This window comes from Cajanus cajan, chromosome 3 (assembly GCF_000230855.2).
Source record: "Cajanus cajan strain Asha chromosome 3, NIPB_CcT2T_4, whole genome shotgun sequence".
NCBI classification, from domain to species: Eukaryota; Viridiplantae; Streptophyta; class Magnoliopsida; order Fabales; family Fabaceae; genus Cajanus; species Cajanus cajan.
The window spans coordinates 74,482,372-74,501,616 of record NC_138519.1 but is presented as its reverse complement, the minus strand read 5'-3'; the positions used below and the strand labels follow the sequence as shown (position 1 = coordinate 74,501,616).

General features: G+C 29.1%; 1 protein-coding gene across 1 annotated transcript; it reads left to right on the top strand.

The window, feature by feature from the left end:
• The first annotated feature begins 7,480 nt into the window (after positions 1 to 7,480).
• Positions 7,481 to 11,888, top strand: LOC109817225 (KH domain-containing protein At3g08620). Its single transcript, XM_020382440.3, has 7 exons — positions 7,481 to 8,290; positions 8,401 to 8,489; positions 9,353 to 9,498; positions 9,873 to 9,989; positions 10,287 to 10,403; positions 10,568 to 10,711; positions 11,462 to 11,888. Exons 1-7 carry the CDS (start codon positions 8,199 to 8,201, stop codon positions 11,606 to 11,608), a joined length of 852 nt encoding a protein of 283 aa, XP_020238029.1. The 5' UTR covers positions 7,481 to 8,198; the 3' UTR covers positions 11,609 to 11,888.
• The last annotated feature ends 7,357 nt before the right edge of the window (positions 11,889 to 19,245 follow it).

Sequence of the window (19,245 nt, the reverse complement as noted above, 5' to 3'; positions counted from 1 at the left end):
CTAATGCTAGATGCCATCTCAGTAGGAAACTCTTTGCCTCGCCCACGCCCATCACTACACATCCACACTTAGTGTGGATAAGGCAAAGGCCCTTGAGACCTCGTGCCTAGCATGGCAATGTGTCACACTTGACCTCATTTCAAGTAGAAAGTCTTTGTTTGATTCATATTCAGTGTTACCATACTGGTGTCCGACATCATCCAGACGAAGAGTTCTGATTTGGCCATGCTAGGTACCACTCAACCTTGGGCCCAACATCACCAAGTCAGAGACTTCCTAATGCTATCACACCCAACGTCATTCAAACCATGATAAACACCATTTCAACCTGAGACAAGTCTCTCTTTTCATGCCCGACACCACCAATCTTACGTTTGACGTGATCAAGACAGAGAGCCTCATATTGGAATGATGCCTTGAAGAAATGCCCGATGTGATATCATAATTCTACATATGCAGAACCTAATTTTTGACCCAAGCTTGAAACTCAACAATTTCCAAACATGCAACATTACAAATCAACTATATACATCATAACCAAAACAGAAATGTACTGAAATTCAACGTGTAACAACAAATTCACATCGAATCAACACATTTATTCACAGCCCAAAAGCCCAAACTTCCCACATGATTTTTAGTTTGAATTCACCAACATATTCACAAATCTTTGAAATTTCACACAACATGCAACTTAGAAATCATTCATTAGCTAGAAACTCATCCAAAACATAATAAATCCAATTTCCATTACCTCAAAAATCTCTAGGTCAATAAGAAGAGGAGAAGGAAGAAGAAGAATAAGAAAACAACTTCGAGTAGACAAATAGCTTGATTCAAGGCTCTTACTGACTTGAACCAACAAACAAACTTTATTTAGAATCAAGAAAGCAAGAGGGGATGATTTAGAGTTGAAGGAAACTCATAGACTAGAGTCCTTCTCTTTGAACATCCTCTCTCTAAGTTTGGGAACTTGAGAATATGAGACTCTATTCTAAATAGAAACCTTATATATTCTTTCTCTCGACATCAAGTTGAATCTCTGCCCAGAGAAACCCTCAACACTATTAAAACTCATACAAAATCCTCAGTCTTAGAGTTTCTCAACTCAAAGCAACAACTCAACTTAACAACACGAAACAACTTAAAATAATTATATCACTATACAACTTATAGTGTTACACTGAGAGGGGAAGATATATAAAGTTTCTATTGAGAATTGAGAATCATAAATTCAATTCTCCAGATTCTAGAGAGATAAATTATAGAGAAGTACTATGAGTCTGTGAGTTTTTTTTTCTCCCTTAACCTTCTGTTGTTCAAAGAATCCTTTCCCCGAGATTGTTAATCTTCTTGTGTGACTGATAATATTAATTTTTCTTATAATTATTGGTCATTTATATTAAAAAAAATCAACTCTTCCATGGATTTTAACTAATTTAGTCCTCATTTTGATGATTTTTTTATATAATTAATTAGATATTGGTTACTGTCATTTAACTATACCACTAATCTCCATTTTTTTTTTCTAACAATTGATCAAGAAGTACAATGGGAGAAAGCCAAGTAAGATAGGATACATAGAAGTGAAGAATGAAGAGTTTCTAAAGGCCTTTCCTTGAAGAGCAGCAACGCCAAGTGTCACTCTACCCATACCCAATGTCAATCTGGCAAATAGCACCAAATTCTTCAACGTCGGGCACCACACTACGTACCCATGCCCGACATGTCCTTGGTATAGAGCTCTTCTTTTGCATTCTGATGTTTCTGCTTGACATGTGGGTCAACCTACATTAGGCACCATTTTTATGACATGACATTTTTTGCTCCTTTTTTCCTCTCGTATCGAGGGATTAAGGGCATTCTTTGATTGGGACACACCTGGGACGAGTATTGGAGCTTTTTGGGTGCTTCTAGGGTTTTCCTTGAAGACTTTCAATATTCTCCTTGGCTCTCCATCTTCCATGATTGATCTTATTTTCGTTTTTGTGCTCTTCATGAAAATGATGAGCTAAATTTGTGTGTGTGTGTGTCTTTCCATTTCAATATCATTATTTTGTTTCTACTCTTAATGTTTGTTGTAGATTTATCAACCATATCTAGAAATAGAACATGATCTGTTAGTTGTCTTAAACCTTGTTAGTAATGCAAATTTTTTTATTAAGTATTCAAAAGATTGATGCTTAATAAGAGAACTTAGGCTCCTTCTTATAAGGAATTATGGTTTCAGTAAACTAGTGGGTTAACATTAACATAAAATGTAAAAAAAGATTTGAGTGATTATATGCATAAGAGTGAGATTCAGTGAAGTCTAATCTCAACATTGACATATCATCTCTAATCTTAACCACCTTCTAACTATATGATAAAACACCAAAAAGAACTTTATTTTTCTTTTGCATAGTTTTTATTTCTTTTATAAACTAACATCAATTTATGGAATATTTTTTTGTCTAATTTAGTTATTAATTGTATTTATTATTGTTTATTACACAACTCCTTTGAAAAAAAATGATAAATTACTTAATACTAGCTACTTGTAAGACTGGTACGCTTGTTAAATCGCTTAACAATGATGTGATTCAGGTTTCGAGAGCATTGAGTTTTAGTTATGGAGTGTGTGGAGTTTGTTAGGGAGCTCAATTTTCTTCATCTTCTTCTATTTTCTTCCTCTTGTTGCTTGGAGTGAGGTAAGGGCAGTTAGGAGAGATTCGTTTTGCAATTATTGTGTTGTTCAAACTAGATGTTGTTTGACTGGAATTAGAATGTGTATGGTTTGATTATGATTCAGATAGTTTGGGGGAAAGTTTGAGTTTCATGGTTTTGGTTCAATGGTATGGAAACAATTCAATCACTTTTGTAGTTGCATGTTGTTATTTTTTGTGTGAAATGTGTTATTGAGAATGTGTACATATAAATGGATACGATGCATGTTGGATTTCTTATGTTTTAGGTGGATTGAGGCAAGTTTTTGAAGTTTGCAGTTAGAAATTTATGATGTTGCACCGGATGTGCCTTCATGGTGCCAAGTGCAGCTCTAACCAGGAGTCTCTATCTAGTCTATGTTAGGCGTGGGAATTGTGGCACTAGGTGTGAGGAGAAAGACTCGTCTTGAGTTGAGATGGCATTAGGTGTTATTTGAATGGCATCACGTGTGAGAGCATTGGAAAATCTATAACTTGGTGACACTGGACCCCAATTGGGTGGCGCCAAGCACGATCAAGGTAGAGGCTATCTGCATAGACAAATCTAGGTGCTAGTAAGGTAATGTTGAACATGAGTCAAACATAGATTATTTGCCTGATGAGGCTAGGCGTCGATTTTTCCTCACTAGACGTGAGGTCCTAGGGGTTCTCTACCTCAGCCACATTGGGCATAGTTTGAGTGGCATTGAATATGGATGAGGCAGAGAGCTTAGGTGTGTTAGGAGATCTCCATAGGTAAATATGTAATGATGTATGAGTTGAGGTGTATGCATATGAGGTGTTATTGATTGGTATGTTCATTTGCATTGGATGAATATCTTATTATATGGTGTGAATGTTTAAATTGCTTGGGTGCTTACCTTTTAAACATGTTGTATGTTGTAAACCATGTGGTGTGTTTTGGTTGATTTACATGTTGATAAGTAATATAGATTTCTTTATGTACTTGTACATTTTTGAAATCTAGTTTATCCTTACATGTTTTTTTTATGTGATTTAGACTGCAATGATCATGATTTTTATGAGAGTAGGACAGGGTTAGCAAGAGAGGGCTTTTGGAGCTACTGTGGGGCCATGTTGTTGGTGATGTAGTGATGACTACTTTTGTTAATTTGTATAGATGTAGGTTGACTAACAACTTAGGGTTTTATTTTATGTACTTATCAGATTGTTGTACATATACTTGTACAATTGTTTTAGTTGTATCCACATATATACTTGTTATAGTATACATATCCTGATATTGTGAGTATATAATTCTAAGAAATTAGTTGTATTTTCATTGCTAGAAGTAGTTGATCCATAAATATGATGATCATAACGGGATGTTACAATATATTTATTTAATTTAAATAAAATCCAATTATTATAGAAAACAATACTTACATATTCATACAATATTTAATGTTATTCAATAGTTAATTTTCCTTATAATTTATTAATTATGATACTTATTAAATTCATTAAAAAATTATAATTATTTTTTTGACAAAAAAATGACAATTATTAAATATAATTTATTTATGAAATTGAATAAATGTTATATATGTGTTTAAGTTGTGAATGAATTTATAAATCAGGATTTACTATTAAATAAAATATAATTATTACAATATTTAATATATATATATATATATATATTAATTAATTAATTAATATATTATACATGCACGCATTAAAAATGCATTATTTATTTTTATTTTTTAAGATAGTTTATTTATAAAATATATTTAGGAATATAAAAAATTAAAATTCACATTAATATAATGAAAATAAGATGATAAATAATTTTTAAAAGTAAATTTTTATGTATATTTTGTTCTTTAATTAAAATAATAGTTTTTTTTTTACTTTACGAATATTGTCTCTTACTAATTTTTATATGCAATTATATATATTTACCTCTAGTCAAGAATAGGCATGACAACGGGGCGGAGCGGAGGTGGGTTTTACGTTCCCCGCCCCCGCTCCCGCAAATTTAAATCGCCTCTTCCTCCGCCCCCATACTCGCCGGGAATAAAATCTGGGTCCCCATCCTCGCCTCTAGCGGGGTTCGGTTTCCCCGCCACGCCCCCACCTTGCTCCTATTTTTTTTTCTTTTTTTTTTAAATAAATATGAACAATTTTTAGAAAAATAAAAGAAAAGTAAAATAATATAAATTTTTACATATAAATATTTTTAATTTTGGTTTATATATATATATATAAATAATTTTTTAATTATATTATTAAGCGGGGCGGGGGCGGGGGCGGGGTGAGTATTAACATCCGCGCCCCGCACTCTCTCCCGCCCCCAATTTTATCAATCGGGGAAAACCCGAACCCGAACCCGATAAACATGAATTTTCCCCATCCAAATCGGGGCGGGTTCGGACGAGTACCCACGAGGGCGGGTTAGATTATCATGCCTAGTCAAGAATTACATCCTCAACAAAATTGTGATTTTCAACATTGTAGTATAAAATGAGAAATATATAAAAATTACATTAAAAATGTAGTCAATAATAAAAATATATAATAAATCACTTCAATTAATTTAATTGTAATATTTGATGTATTTCATTTTTTTTTATCGTAATTTCAATAAAAAAGGTTTACGATTTATATCGTTAATCTTAAAAAATACCCACATTATGTAAAAAATATATATTTATAGTAATTCTTCTAAAATAGACTATAATTTAATAATAAAAAATATGTTTTTCATATTTAAATCATATTTTTTATATTCAAATAAATCAGTGTAATACATTGATTACATATAATATCATATAAAATGACATGTAAAGCAATTTGGTTGAAATAACTTATTTCTTAAATTTACTAACATTCTATACTTCCTATGAAATGCACATTGCTGTTGTCTTAGTTTGTTGGATTTAATTCTTTAAAGTGAATAAAAATTTAAGTAAATTGATCTCAATCTAGTAATAAGAATTGAAATAAAATTTGTGAAATCTTTTGTATATAATATTATAAAATGTCATTATACAAATTTTGAATGTATTTTAAATAGAAGTTATTTCAAAATATATTGAAATTGAATGTGATGCATTCACATTGTATAAATTTTTTTTAAAGAGGTATAATTAAGTAATGTGTTTGAGTTGTTGTAAATCTTTTGGTATTGAGTTCAACTTATAATTTTTTTAAAAAAATATAAAATTGGGTGAGATTTTTGAATATTAGTTACTAAGTTGTGAAAAAATAAATAGAAAAATAACATTGTAGGGTGTGCATGAGTATCATAATTGTCACCTATCTTGTGGCTTATTTGCTCCACACGTTCTTGTCACTGGCCCAACATTGCACATTATCATTTATTTTATTTTTTGCAAGCACCCCTCGTTGTTCTAGGAATCCTATGCTAGCCCCTTCTATGTTCCACTACATTTTATTCTATGCTTTCATTTACTTGCACGTGATATGGCCATCTATACATTGTTCAATTTTTCTCTCCCATTAAAATAAAGCTAAAGAACGAAGATTTCTTTCTACTTGTGTCATTTTGTGTTTCGATTTTCATTCATGCATACATATCACAACAAATAAAGGAATAAAACCCATTATGGAATCTAACACACCTCCACTCTAATGTCAAAAACATTATTTCTTTAATAAGTTAACAACTATATAAATACTTATCAACAACATATGCATATGTTATATTATTGGTATAAAATATTTATCAATTTTATTAGTCAATGATTCAATTTTATCAAAAAACTTAATTTATTTTTAGTGAGATCTTTCTCTTTAATTATATTATTTTATTTATAAAATTTGAACTCAAAACCTTAATTTAAGGAAACTAAATCCAGTTTCACTCAAACTAACTATTTGTTGATCATATGTTTGTAAAAATTTAATTTTTCTAATAAAAGAGTGTATTAATATTTAAATTCTTTCAACAATGACATAAAAAAAAAATCTTTTTAAAATGGGAAGACACTTTTACATTAATTTTTATACAACTTACGATTTAATACCAAATAAACATATTAATAACTCATTTAATACATGTCATATGAAAAAAAGTTTATAACATTTCAATCTTACATGCATCTGATAAGTTTTACAACTGGAAATTTGGGCAGTTTGCATAATGTCTTAGTTGTCACCATTGTAAAACAAAATGTGATGAGTTTTATTTATTTATAATAATAATAATAATAATAATGATATGTTTGGTTGATTCCCTAGTAACGAGGGTTATGAAATTTGCAATCAAAGGAGAATTGTTTGGGTAGGTGGGTTCGAGTAAGACAAGAATAGGGCGACAGGTATTTAAAAATAAAATGGCATAACTATTTTTTTTGGGGCATAACATTAATTCAAACCAGATTTGAAACAAATGTAAGCAAATTGATTATAGTAATCAATAATAGCGGCTATTAAGCTGTCAAAATTAATAGCAGTATAATAACAATAAATAATAGCTTGATATTTTTTCCCCTTCTTTATGAGATTTGATATGCTAAGCACCAAAGTAGGGAAACGAAGTTACAATTTCTCGATTGATTTGAAGGCAGTTGGAAGATATTTTTCCATGCTGTTAATGACCCAGTAAAACTTCCAGAGACTTCAGAAGGAGAGATATTTGATTTTAATTTGATTATTCTTTACAATGTATTAAGCATAAATAAGAAATAATAAATATGTATATACTAATAAATTAAACATTAAATACATGAATCAAAAAATATTAAATATATATGTATATATATATATATATATATATATATATATATATATATCATATGGGTGAAGCATGATAGTGATTGGTTTCAATCTACATGCTCATGATCTGGTGACAGAGAACTGGTGACCCACATTGGTCATTGGGGGTGGCCTCTTTCTGTGCTTCTTCTTTCTAATTGATTGAACCAAATTCTTCAATTTCTCTCTGCATCATTGCTTTAACATTCTTAATTTTTCTTCTGCAATCTGTTTATGAATTCAAGTTAATATCTTGGAGAGGTTTTAAATTTCAATTGGTGGTTTTGACTATATGTTTCTTTTATCCATCTCTTGAATCTTCCTAAAACAAATTTGATTAGAGAGTGAGAGTTTTGTTTTTTGTTTTCTAGCAAAGCAAAAAATTCAAAGTGATACCTTTGTTAAGGAAATAGGAAAACACACAAACATGATAAAGTCCTGCATATGAAACAGAAGCCAACAAAACAACAATTAAAACACACCCAGAGAGGTACAGAGAGACACCCTTTAAAGGCTTGCTTTAACTACTGAGCTACTACAGAAGTGGCCCTCCTTTGTGTTTGTAGTTTTCTACCTTCCTTTCTTCCTCTCTTTTTCTTCTTTCTCCTTAACCAGTTCTTTTTTCTCTATTGTCTTTCAAGCATAGGTTATATGATTCTGTTTTCATAGCAGGATTATTGAACCACATACATCCAATCTCAACCAACTCTTTTTTCTCCCTTATTGCCTTTCAATTTTTCTCTAATCCTTGCGGGCAAAACATATTACAAATTGATGTCTAATTTGTACAATCAGATTTCCTTACCTCCCTCCCAAAGAGCCAATTCACCAAACATAAACGTGAGAAGCAATTTTGATGTTGATAGGTATGTAAAAGGGTTATTCTTTTGAAACTTTTGTTTTTCATTTGTAAATATGTTTATCAATTTCAATTGAATTAATTTCTGGGAATATGTTTTGTTTATGATTGATGTAGTCAGTACTTAACTGAGCTGCTGGCAGAACGCCAGAAGCTTGGACCTTTCATGCAAGTCCTACCCTTCTGCACCAGACTCCTTAATCAAGGTCTGTTTTTTTTTTCTTTTTCTTCTTCATATCCATGTATTCAAGGATTCTGCTGTGAATTTTCTCCTCTTGTTGTTCCATTCATTTTAATTGATCTCTCTTGTTTCATTTGAATTAGGCCAAGTCATAACATAAACTCAGTTTAATTTCTGGTTACATGGACTGGTTTTTTACTGTTGTTTCTCTTCAATGGTTTTAAATTGCGGTCGGTTTTGTCGTGTTCCTTAATGTTGCGAAAAAAATCGCAGAAAAATGCAGTTGATGCGGTCACAATTGTGGTGGGTGATCGTTTTTTATAACCTTTATTTAATCTTGTTTTACATGCAATGAATTGTCGATTGAATGAATCATGGTTACTAAATGCCTAAGGAATTAGAAGTCCATACATATGTTTTGAAATACAAGCAAATCAATACAGTTTAGAATTCTTATCTATTGATCAATCATGAAAAGGAAACTTCTTAGACTGATACTTTTTGGACACTAAAAGATGGTGGTAATACTGATTAGTGATTACTCTCCTTACATACAAATGCAAACTCTTTCTAACATTGACTTTATACATCCTCTAGTTTAGCAAATAAATAAATTAGGCTTTGTCCTTTGCATGACTAGAACAAACCTTCAGATGATCAGCTTTGTATTAATGCTTTCTATAACATTTAGTTTTGATAATCATGATGTTCATATAGATGGCATCCATTGTTACTATTATGTCATGATTTGAGTATATGTGTATGATACTACACTTCATATTATAGTTGGCTTACTATCTTAGAGGTTGCATAAACATGATTTATGTTCCTTGATTCAATAATCTTTGTACAAGCTCTTATTATTCACTATTATCTTATTATTATCAGAGATTTTAAGGGTCACCGGAAAGAATGAATTGTTGCAGAACCAAGGATTTAGTGAATTTGATAGAACTCGATTCATGAATCCGAGTCATATGGCTTCTTCAAACTTAACACCAAACTTCACTGGTTGGAACAGCCTTTCTCATGAGGTAAGTACCTTGGTTTTTATGTTCTATTCAGTGTAAAATTCTCTACCACTCCACAGTCTCCCCTTCCTAATTTTTCTTGTATCCCCAACATAATTTTTATATATCATTTATGTATTGTTGCAAAAAAGAATCTAGTTCTTATCCTATCCAGTTCTGGTACTTAACTGATTAGATTCCCTCTTCTACATTGTATTTAAGGTGGCAATATTGCCTCTGTTTGTGAAATTTGTATATGCTTTAATCTTTGTTCTATAACTCAGTAACTACAACATGATTTCTTTCATACCTAAGATGATTTTTTATTCCTCTTATGTTTCTGTTTGGTTTTAAACTTTAGTTTCTTTTACTAATTGGTTAAGCTTGTCATACATCAGAGATTATCTGGAGTGCAAGGACTAAATATGGATTGGCAAACCTCACCAGTTGCTCCAAGTTCTCCCATTGTGAAGAAGATACTGCGCTTGGATATTCCTAAGGATAGCTATCCTAATGTAAGACTTTTCACATACTTTATAGCTATTTACTATGTGCAATAAATCATGCTTCCTTGTCATGTATTGATAGTTTTATAAGTTTAATTTCTATGGGGTGAATTTATTTTTACAGTGTCAACTAACCAAAAATCATCTTAGGTATGACTTTTAAGATACTTATCGTAATACAAACTTAACATATACGATGATTTATGATTAGTTGACCGTGTAAACTTTATATTGGTAATGCATGAACTGTTCACTCTAGTTTTAAATTCTGTTGACCTGAGTTACTAAGGCTGTTTTGATTTTCAGTTTAATTTTGTTGGCCGGCTTCTTGGCCCTAGGGGTAATTCACTGAAGCGAGTGGAAGCTACCACAGGTTGTCGTGTATTTATCAGAGGGAAAGGTTCAATTAAAGACTTGGACAAGGTATCATTTCTAGCTTATTGCATTGTCCTTTAACTCCATAGAGCCTAGTTATAGTGTCATCAAATTTTCATAGTTCCTCATTTCAGTTCGTTAACATTTTCTGTTGGCTCCACAACATATGTTGTTTGTAACCTTTAAATTGTAATACATTTTTTACTCTGCAGGAAGAGTTGTTGAGGGGAAGGCCTGGCTATGAGCACCTGAATGATCCACTTCACATTTTAATTGAAGCTGAACTTCCAGCCAACATTGCTGATGTAAGGTTGAGGCAAGCACAGGAAATCATACAAGAGCTACTTAAACCAGTGGTACTTCTCTCCCTTTTTAACTCTCTTGCATAGCTCAGATATACTGCTTCCAGTCCTTTTATAAAAAACAAAAGATAATGTAAAATACACCATCATTTGTTTCTTATAAAAGAATCTGGAGGGAGTATTCATTAATGAAATTTCCCCCTACTTCTCTTCCTTAAGATATGATTCTTTAGAAATAACCATTCGCGACTAGTACATATTTCATTTAAAATAAACAACTTCTTTCTTTATTTGCATCACAGCTACCTCTTCTATTTACCAATGATTGCCTAATGTTGGAGGGCAATATTGAAACATGTTAAGGTTATATTTGGTTACATGTTTGCGTCTTGTAACCACAGTTAGCTGATCTCAAATGCAATATCTATATCTTTGACAAAAGATTTTCTGTTCTGTTGAATGCGAATTACAAAGAAACCTCGGTTGAATCAAAAGTAACAAGGCTATTGCTTTTTTTTAATTTCAACATTGGTTTAGAAAGTTAAGTTACTCAACTTAACTTTCTAACTATAATTCAAACACACATTAAGTCATGCTTTTTTTTTTTTTTTTGCATTCAGTAATGTTGTTTTTCTTTCCTTTGAAGGAAGCCTGCTGTAACCAGAAAACTGTTGCTACTCTTCTTTTGTGCCTACTTTTGAGCCAAATTTTCAATGAGCAAAGCCTTAGGGAGAACTAACATTTTGGAGAAATTCATGTATAGTTAAGGAAGTGTTTCTGATTCTCCTCCCTTTTCATGTGCAGGATGAGTCTCAAGACCTTTACAAAAGGCAACAACTGAGAGAACTCGCTATGCTTAATTCCAACTTCAGAGAAGAGAGCCCTCAACTGAGTGGTAGTGTCTCTCCATTCACTTCTAATGAAATAAAACGGGCCAAAACTGATCAATAGTGATTGTATGTTGAGAATTGTTGCATTGCTTGAATGCTTCTTGTAACTAAATTTTGTAAAGCTGCGATGAAAAGGTCTTGCTGATTTGATGCTGCTGATTTGGAGAACACAATAAAGGAGAGAAAAACATAATTCATTGTCTCTAGACAAGAAAAATCATTAAACTGATTAAACAATATTTTGACCTATTTATCTCTCCGTTTGTATGCTTATCAATATGACATTGCTGGGGTTTATAAACTGTTTATTTATAGTATTGGAAAAATGTGTTTCTATATCATGTGTACTTACCTTTTTTTAAACCCAATGTTTCTCTTTATCGAAAGTTAGAAACTGATCTTTTAAAGTACTAAGATCCATTTAAGGGATAAATTTTACTTAATAGATGTTTATCCATATGTATTGATTTAAGGATTGAATTCCTCTATACATATTTAAGAGATGGTTATCCAACAACCATACATGTTAGTTAAATGTGTACTTTACAAAGCTTGGTATTACAATACTTTGTTCTCAATATAATGAGACAAAGTTTTGCCATATGAGAACCTTAGTGAGCATTTAAGGAGTTGATTTTTATTAACAAATGTTTATCCTTACATACCAATTTAAAGATTGAACTCTTGATCACATATTTAAGAGATGATTTATCCAGCAACCATACATGTTGGTTAGATGTGCACTTTACTAAGCATGGTATTACACACTTTGTTCAAGCTACAGATGTTGGTTAGATGTGTACTTTACCAAGCATGGTATTACAGCACTTTGTTCAAATCATACATGCTGGTTAGATGTGTACTTTACTAAGCATGGTATTACAACACTTGGTTCTCAGTATGATGAGTCAAAGTTTTGCCAAGTGAGCACCTTAATGGGCATAATATTGCACCACTTTGTTCTCCATACCATGACCACTTCGTTGAGACAAAGTTTGGCCATATGAGCACCAACCAAAATCAACTATTCAAACTGTACTTTTTAACAAACCCCTTTTTGTAGAGCACAAAGCCATGTCTTGGGGATAACGTCATTTGGTGGGGTCTTTGAACTTAATGTGGATGTTGATGCTATTGACCGTAACTCTGCTGAGACAAGCTAACCTACTTTTGCGTTGACCTGTAAATGATTGTCTCTGTAAAGTGGGGATATTCTAGATTTCATTTGTCCACAATGGAGCAATCATGTCACTGATCCCCACTAGCTAGCTTTCTCCACACCCCTTTACTGGACCTCGTTTGTACCATAAAGATAAACTTTTTTCTATGATGGGAATAAAGATGAGCTTAAAGTGGCTTTGTAACAACATACTTGGACTCAAGAATTAAGGTAAGAAGAACATCATCCATCATTATCATATAATATTCTTTTAGTTATAATCAACAGAATCAGACACTAAATTTGTCTTAATAAGTTTATACACTTGAAGATATTCATTTATTTTATTTAAATAACTTATTTTGCTTAACCCTGTGGGGTGACCCATTTGGCCTACCCATTAATCTGTTTTGTTCTATAAAAAAAAGAAAATAGCTTGTAAGAGTACCTCTAACACATGATTCTTGGGTTAGTTTATATTTCAGTTCTTATAAGAACCTTTTATTAGAAAATGATGTGCTGACAATCTCGTTTTCTTAAACAATAGGAATTGACTCTTAATTCAGCAACAGATTCTTAGCAATAAAATATACCAACAACCATAGATACATAAGGAAAAAAAAACGACTATTGAATAAGAAATAACAGTAGCATAACAAAAAAGTTAAAACTTTAACCATTAAGATATGGAAGATGGAAAAAGAAATGAATCTTGAAAAATGAAATCGAAGGATATTAAAAAAAGAAAAACCCGGATGATCCCGTTTTACCATTCGCCGTCACGTGTGTCATATTAAATTAATATTTAATTATAATAATTAAGTTAAAATTTTAAGTTGTCACAAAATAATTTTTTATAATACCAAAAAACATTGGTGGACCAGCTAGTGGATCTTCCAATCCATAGGTGGATTGCAACTTTAAGCCCAAAATTGTCGAAATAATCAAAATTGTCGATTTTGTCATCCCTACCAACTTTCTTTCCCCCTCTCCTTAGTCTTTCCTTCTTTGTGTTATTTCTTCTTCTCTTTCTTTAAGTATAAAATTTGTTGACTTGTTCCATTTGTTGTTGTACAAATAACATTATATATATATATATATATATATATATATATATATATATATATATATATATATATATATATATATATATATATATATTTGTAGCCATGAAATGTTTTTTTTAATCATGCCATGGAATAAATTTATAAGGATATATTAAACATTTAGGTTTAACGTTTTTGTCTCTTAAAGTGTCGTATTTATGCGATTTTAATTTTTCAAAATTTAATTATATAATTTTAACATCTCAAATACTAAAATTGTATAATTTTAATTCATTAAATTAAAAATCTAATCATTTTTAGTGATATAACATTGCCTAATAACGTGACAAATGATAATATTGCATTAGTGTGGCAAATGACAAAGAAATTGATGTGTTGGTAACATAACATAATATATTTTTTAGTATTAAAATGAGAATTTTTTTTTGTTAAAATATTAAATATTAAATTTAAACACTTGACCATTACTTCTAACAATAATACTTAACTATTAAGTTAATGACTATTTGTTAATATTAAAATGAAAATTTTAATATATATATATAGAGAGAATATCAAATAAAAACATCTCTTATTACGAGAAATGAAATAGTTAAATAATAATATTTAGATTATAATAAAAATTGTTAATGATTAAAATTAAAACTTAACTATAGACATTCATGCATGAGATCATTATTAGTGTCACATTATGATTACCCACCATCATCGCCATTTATTGTTGTCATTATTATCACTATCATCATCGCTATTATTATCATTATTATCATCATCATTGTTATCATCAACGACAGATAATGATAACAATGACAAGAATAATAATACTCTCTCTATTTTTTATTCATAGTCGTTTTGTCAGAATTTATCATTTTTTTTTTCATTTTCATTTTACTAAAATCAATGACTTATTAATTTTTTTTCTCTTTTTTACCCTTGATTATTAATGTATGTTTACTGAACAATGTGTCTATTTATTTCTAATGTCTACCTATTTTTTCTCTAACTACTTATGTGAAGTTAATGTTGCATTTAAAAGGATAATATGTTTCCAATGAAATACTATAAAAAAATAGAGGGTAGAATAGGAAAGTATGTAATAAATATTTTTGAAAACTAAAATTTCAATCATTTTCTTAAGTCTCGTGCAAAACCTTAAACGACTATGAATAAAAAACGGAATGAGTAAAAGAAAGAATAAATGGAGATGCAGTACTTGTGGGAGTGACAATAGTAATGACCTCACAGGTGAGTGTCTACAATTAAGTTTTATTCTAAAAATAATTGGTTTGAGTAGTCTTTAAAAATATATTTTTTTTAAATGTTTTTAAAACTTTATTTAAAACATTTTTAATATTAATAAAAATACATATTTAGTAAAAATTATAATAAATTACTTTTAATATTTTTATTATAAAAATATAATTTAATAATTTATATTTTTTATATCTTAATTTTTTATAATTTATATTATATTAATTTGACATTTTTTTATCTTAGATATAAACATATTATTGTTAATGGACCTTAAAATGTTTTTAAAATTTTATTTAAAATATTTTTAATAGTAATAAAAAAATATTTAATAAAATTATAAATTATAATAAATTAAATTTAATACTTTTTTCATAAAAATTTAATTTAATAATTTATGTTAATTTACATTTTTTATATCTTAAGTTTTTATAATTTATATTATATTAATCTGACATTTTTTATTCTAGATATAAACTTATTATTGTTAATGGACATTATTGTATTTATTAAAATTTGAACTTAAATATTATAGTTTAATAGTGATGCACTAATAATGTAAAATAATTTTGCACTATCAACTAATCAGATATTGCCATTAGTATAACTTTTTACTTAGTTATTAGTAGTTGTTTTATCGACAACTTAAGATTTTTATTTTCATAACTAGAGTACTATACACACGTATATATTTTTTTAGTTTAGTTGGTGACTGTATGTATACATGTTATAGTGTACATATTCAAGTCTTGTGATTGTACTGATCCTAATTAATTGCAATTGTCTTTCGTTATAAGTTGTTGATTCCATTAAATGTAGAGATCATAACTGATCATTATAAATGACCATTAATTTGTGACTGAATAACGGTGTAAAATTATTTTACATTGTAAATGTGTTACCTATTTTCTCAATATTACATTATATTTAGTTTGAACTTTGACGCATATATTAAATACTAAGAATTTATATGTAAATGAAATTTGTCATAAAATTATATATCGTATTTAGTTAATATATTTTATATATTATTAATTATTATTATTATTATTATTTTATTTTATTTTATTAATACTAATCTCATCACAATTTATCAAACGTTAAATAAGTTTCTAAACCGATTCAATTCCACACTCAATTTTAAAAACACAGCTAATAACTATAGGATAAATTGCTAAACCTAAACGTGAGTTGAGACATAAACATGGCATGCTCTACACCTAACCTACCAACGCGATTCAACAATCCCATTGTACGAGAGTCTTTCACTATTGGTGTAGTAGGATTATATTATTAAAATTCTATTTTACTTTTGTATTATGTATACAAACTTACACTTTAAAAATAAGAACGATGATATCATATTATTTGACCATTAATTAAATATTCATTCAATTCAATTATTATTTCAACTCAAGTTCAAGGATACGATTACAATAAATAATTATGTAGTTTATTACTTCATGAAAATAAAATACACAAATTCACAATTAACTATGAGTGTCCCATCGTTGACACAGTTTCAATGTTCCAAATTTAAATTAAATGGATGGGTTATTAATCATTATCGGTGATGTATTATATGTTTTAAAAAAATCGATGATATATTATTATATGGGAAGTAGTAAGTAGACTTGACTTATGACTTTTTTATTTTTATTTTAATTTTATGGAATGGTTCAAATCATGCTATTAAAATTACGATATTAATAATCAAAGATATTTAATTTTTTACTCTAATTAATCAATATAAAATTATATTTTCTTTTACCTAAAAGTAAAAAATATAAAGAATGTCAAAAATCTGTTATTTATCGAAATTTATAATTTTTAACATTTTTCTAACTATTAAATTGTATGTAATATAAAAATATTCTTAATAGTAATAAAATATGCTATTATGCTACAGTTCTTTTGATAATTGTTGACCCGACTCCTATTTTACCATTCATTGGCATTTTTTTTTCAGGACCGCAGTATTTTCTATATAAAGCAGTTTTATCTCAAAAGATCAAATAAAATATTGACAACATGATAAAAGAAACTATTTAAATAGATACATTTACATATTTATAATTTTATATGAAAGAAGTCAGACATATTACCTAACAGTTGGTACAATCCCTAAGATAACAACATATTTTTCAATTTTTCTTTTTTACATTATTATATAAAGTATTCATTAATTTCGTTATTTATTTTTTTTAGCTAATTTTTTTACTTAATCATTTTTAGTAGGATTTTTTTCATCCCAATTAAGTTTTATTTTTCACTTACAAAATGAGAATATAAAATCTTAAAATTATTAAGATTAGTTTAATAGTGAGAGATTAAAATAATATACACATAATTTTAGATTAAAATTTTGTTGCCGTGTTTATGATTTTAACTAATAAAAAGAAAAATACGAAATGTTAATTAAAAAGTCTTACTTAAAAAATTAAATTCAATAATTTGATTTGAATTAATGTATTATAAGATGTTGATGACCTCATCTCACACATGTTTATATTTTTAATAGTAAGGCATACGAAAAAAAGGTATAACTGGTAAGGAGTGAACACAGACTACAGCCTTGTTAGTTGTTTTGTGATTCTAGTCAAATATATGTATATTTTGTCTATTACTCGTATATAAATAAATATATATATATAAAATTAAAAGTGTGATTTTTAATATTATGTATATATTCATGAGAAATACGATGATGATATATATTAACAAAATTCGAAATTAAATCTATGTGCATGGTAGAAAATTATAAAACAGAGAAAGTGAGAAAGAAGTGGTTCATAGATAATTAATAATAACTAGTTCATTATTATTCTTTAATAAAGCCCGTTGAGTTGGTCCAAAGTCGGATTATAATGTAACGATGGTACTGCTGAGCCGACACATATCGTGTAATTAGAAAAATGGTGGGTACGTGGACGTGTTACTTGATACTCAGACAAAAAATAACAAAAAAGAAATATTAATATGATAACAAAAATAGTAACAAAATGTTTGTAATAGAAAATATTTACGTACGTATCATTGTTCATCGTGTAAGGCAAAGGAAGGTGATCAAAATCAGTGGGGATGGCCCCTTGTTTTTGGCCATTACGACAAAAAAAAATAATAATAATAATAATAAGAGATCAATTTTTTTAAGAAACAAAAATATTTTATGTGTGTTGTGTTTTTTAATCAAATAGTTTTTTTACATGATTAAAAATTAGTCATGTATTAAAATATCACATTCTCAAATATATTACTCAGACATTAGTAAAATGGTAATATCAAAATTGTAAAAGTAAAACAACCAATTAATAATCATTATCAAGAACATTTAGTTGAGTCACAAATATCTAACTGAGTGAATTGGACATTCTCATTGAGTAGCCAATCATCTAGTTGAGCCCTCTTGAGATTTTTTATTGAGCGATCAATATATAGTTGAGCAAGTTGTAGCTTCTTATTGAGCGACCAATTATCTAACAAAGCAAGTTGAGCCCCAAAGGTTTCTTGCTAAGAAACCAATATCTAGCTAAATGAGTTGAGCTCCTCGAAACTTCTCATTGAGCGACCTTGCACGTTTTGCTAAGTGAAAACACGATCTTCCTTCGTGAAAATCACGTATTCTCAACGACTACAAGTTATTCACATAATTACATCCAATTTCACGCATAAAAACATATATAATCAATAAAATCACTCTATAATATGTAATTAACATTTCAAATCACTCAATTTACACGTATCAATCAATAATTTCACAAATTATCACAACAAATTCCCTTAGGATTTTCCATAGAAACCCACAAGAACTTTAGATCATATAATTACAACCCAAAATGTATAATTGATCATACATTCCAAAAATTCATACATTAATTATGAGTAAGAAGAACAAAAAGCAAAATAGAAACATTAGAAAAATATACATAGGCATATATCATACAAAGGATTAGAAGCCAATTCCACTATCCAACATACAATTCGACACCAAGAGCGAGGTTTCTTACTCTCCCTTACCTTGGTAAGGGAGAGAAGATGGATACACGACTCCAGGATGATTTTCTTTTTACTTATATTTTTTGAACTTTGAAACTCGTACGAATGAAAGTGTAAAAAGGGTTTGATAAAAAAAATTGCTTTTTTAAAAACCTTAACCCTCTTTTAATTAAAACATTTAACCATAGTTATAAATCCCTTCTCTCTTAATCAAATATTATAATA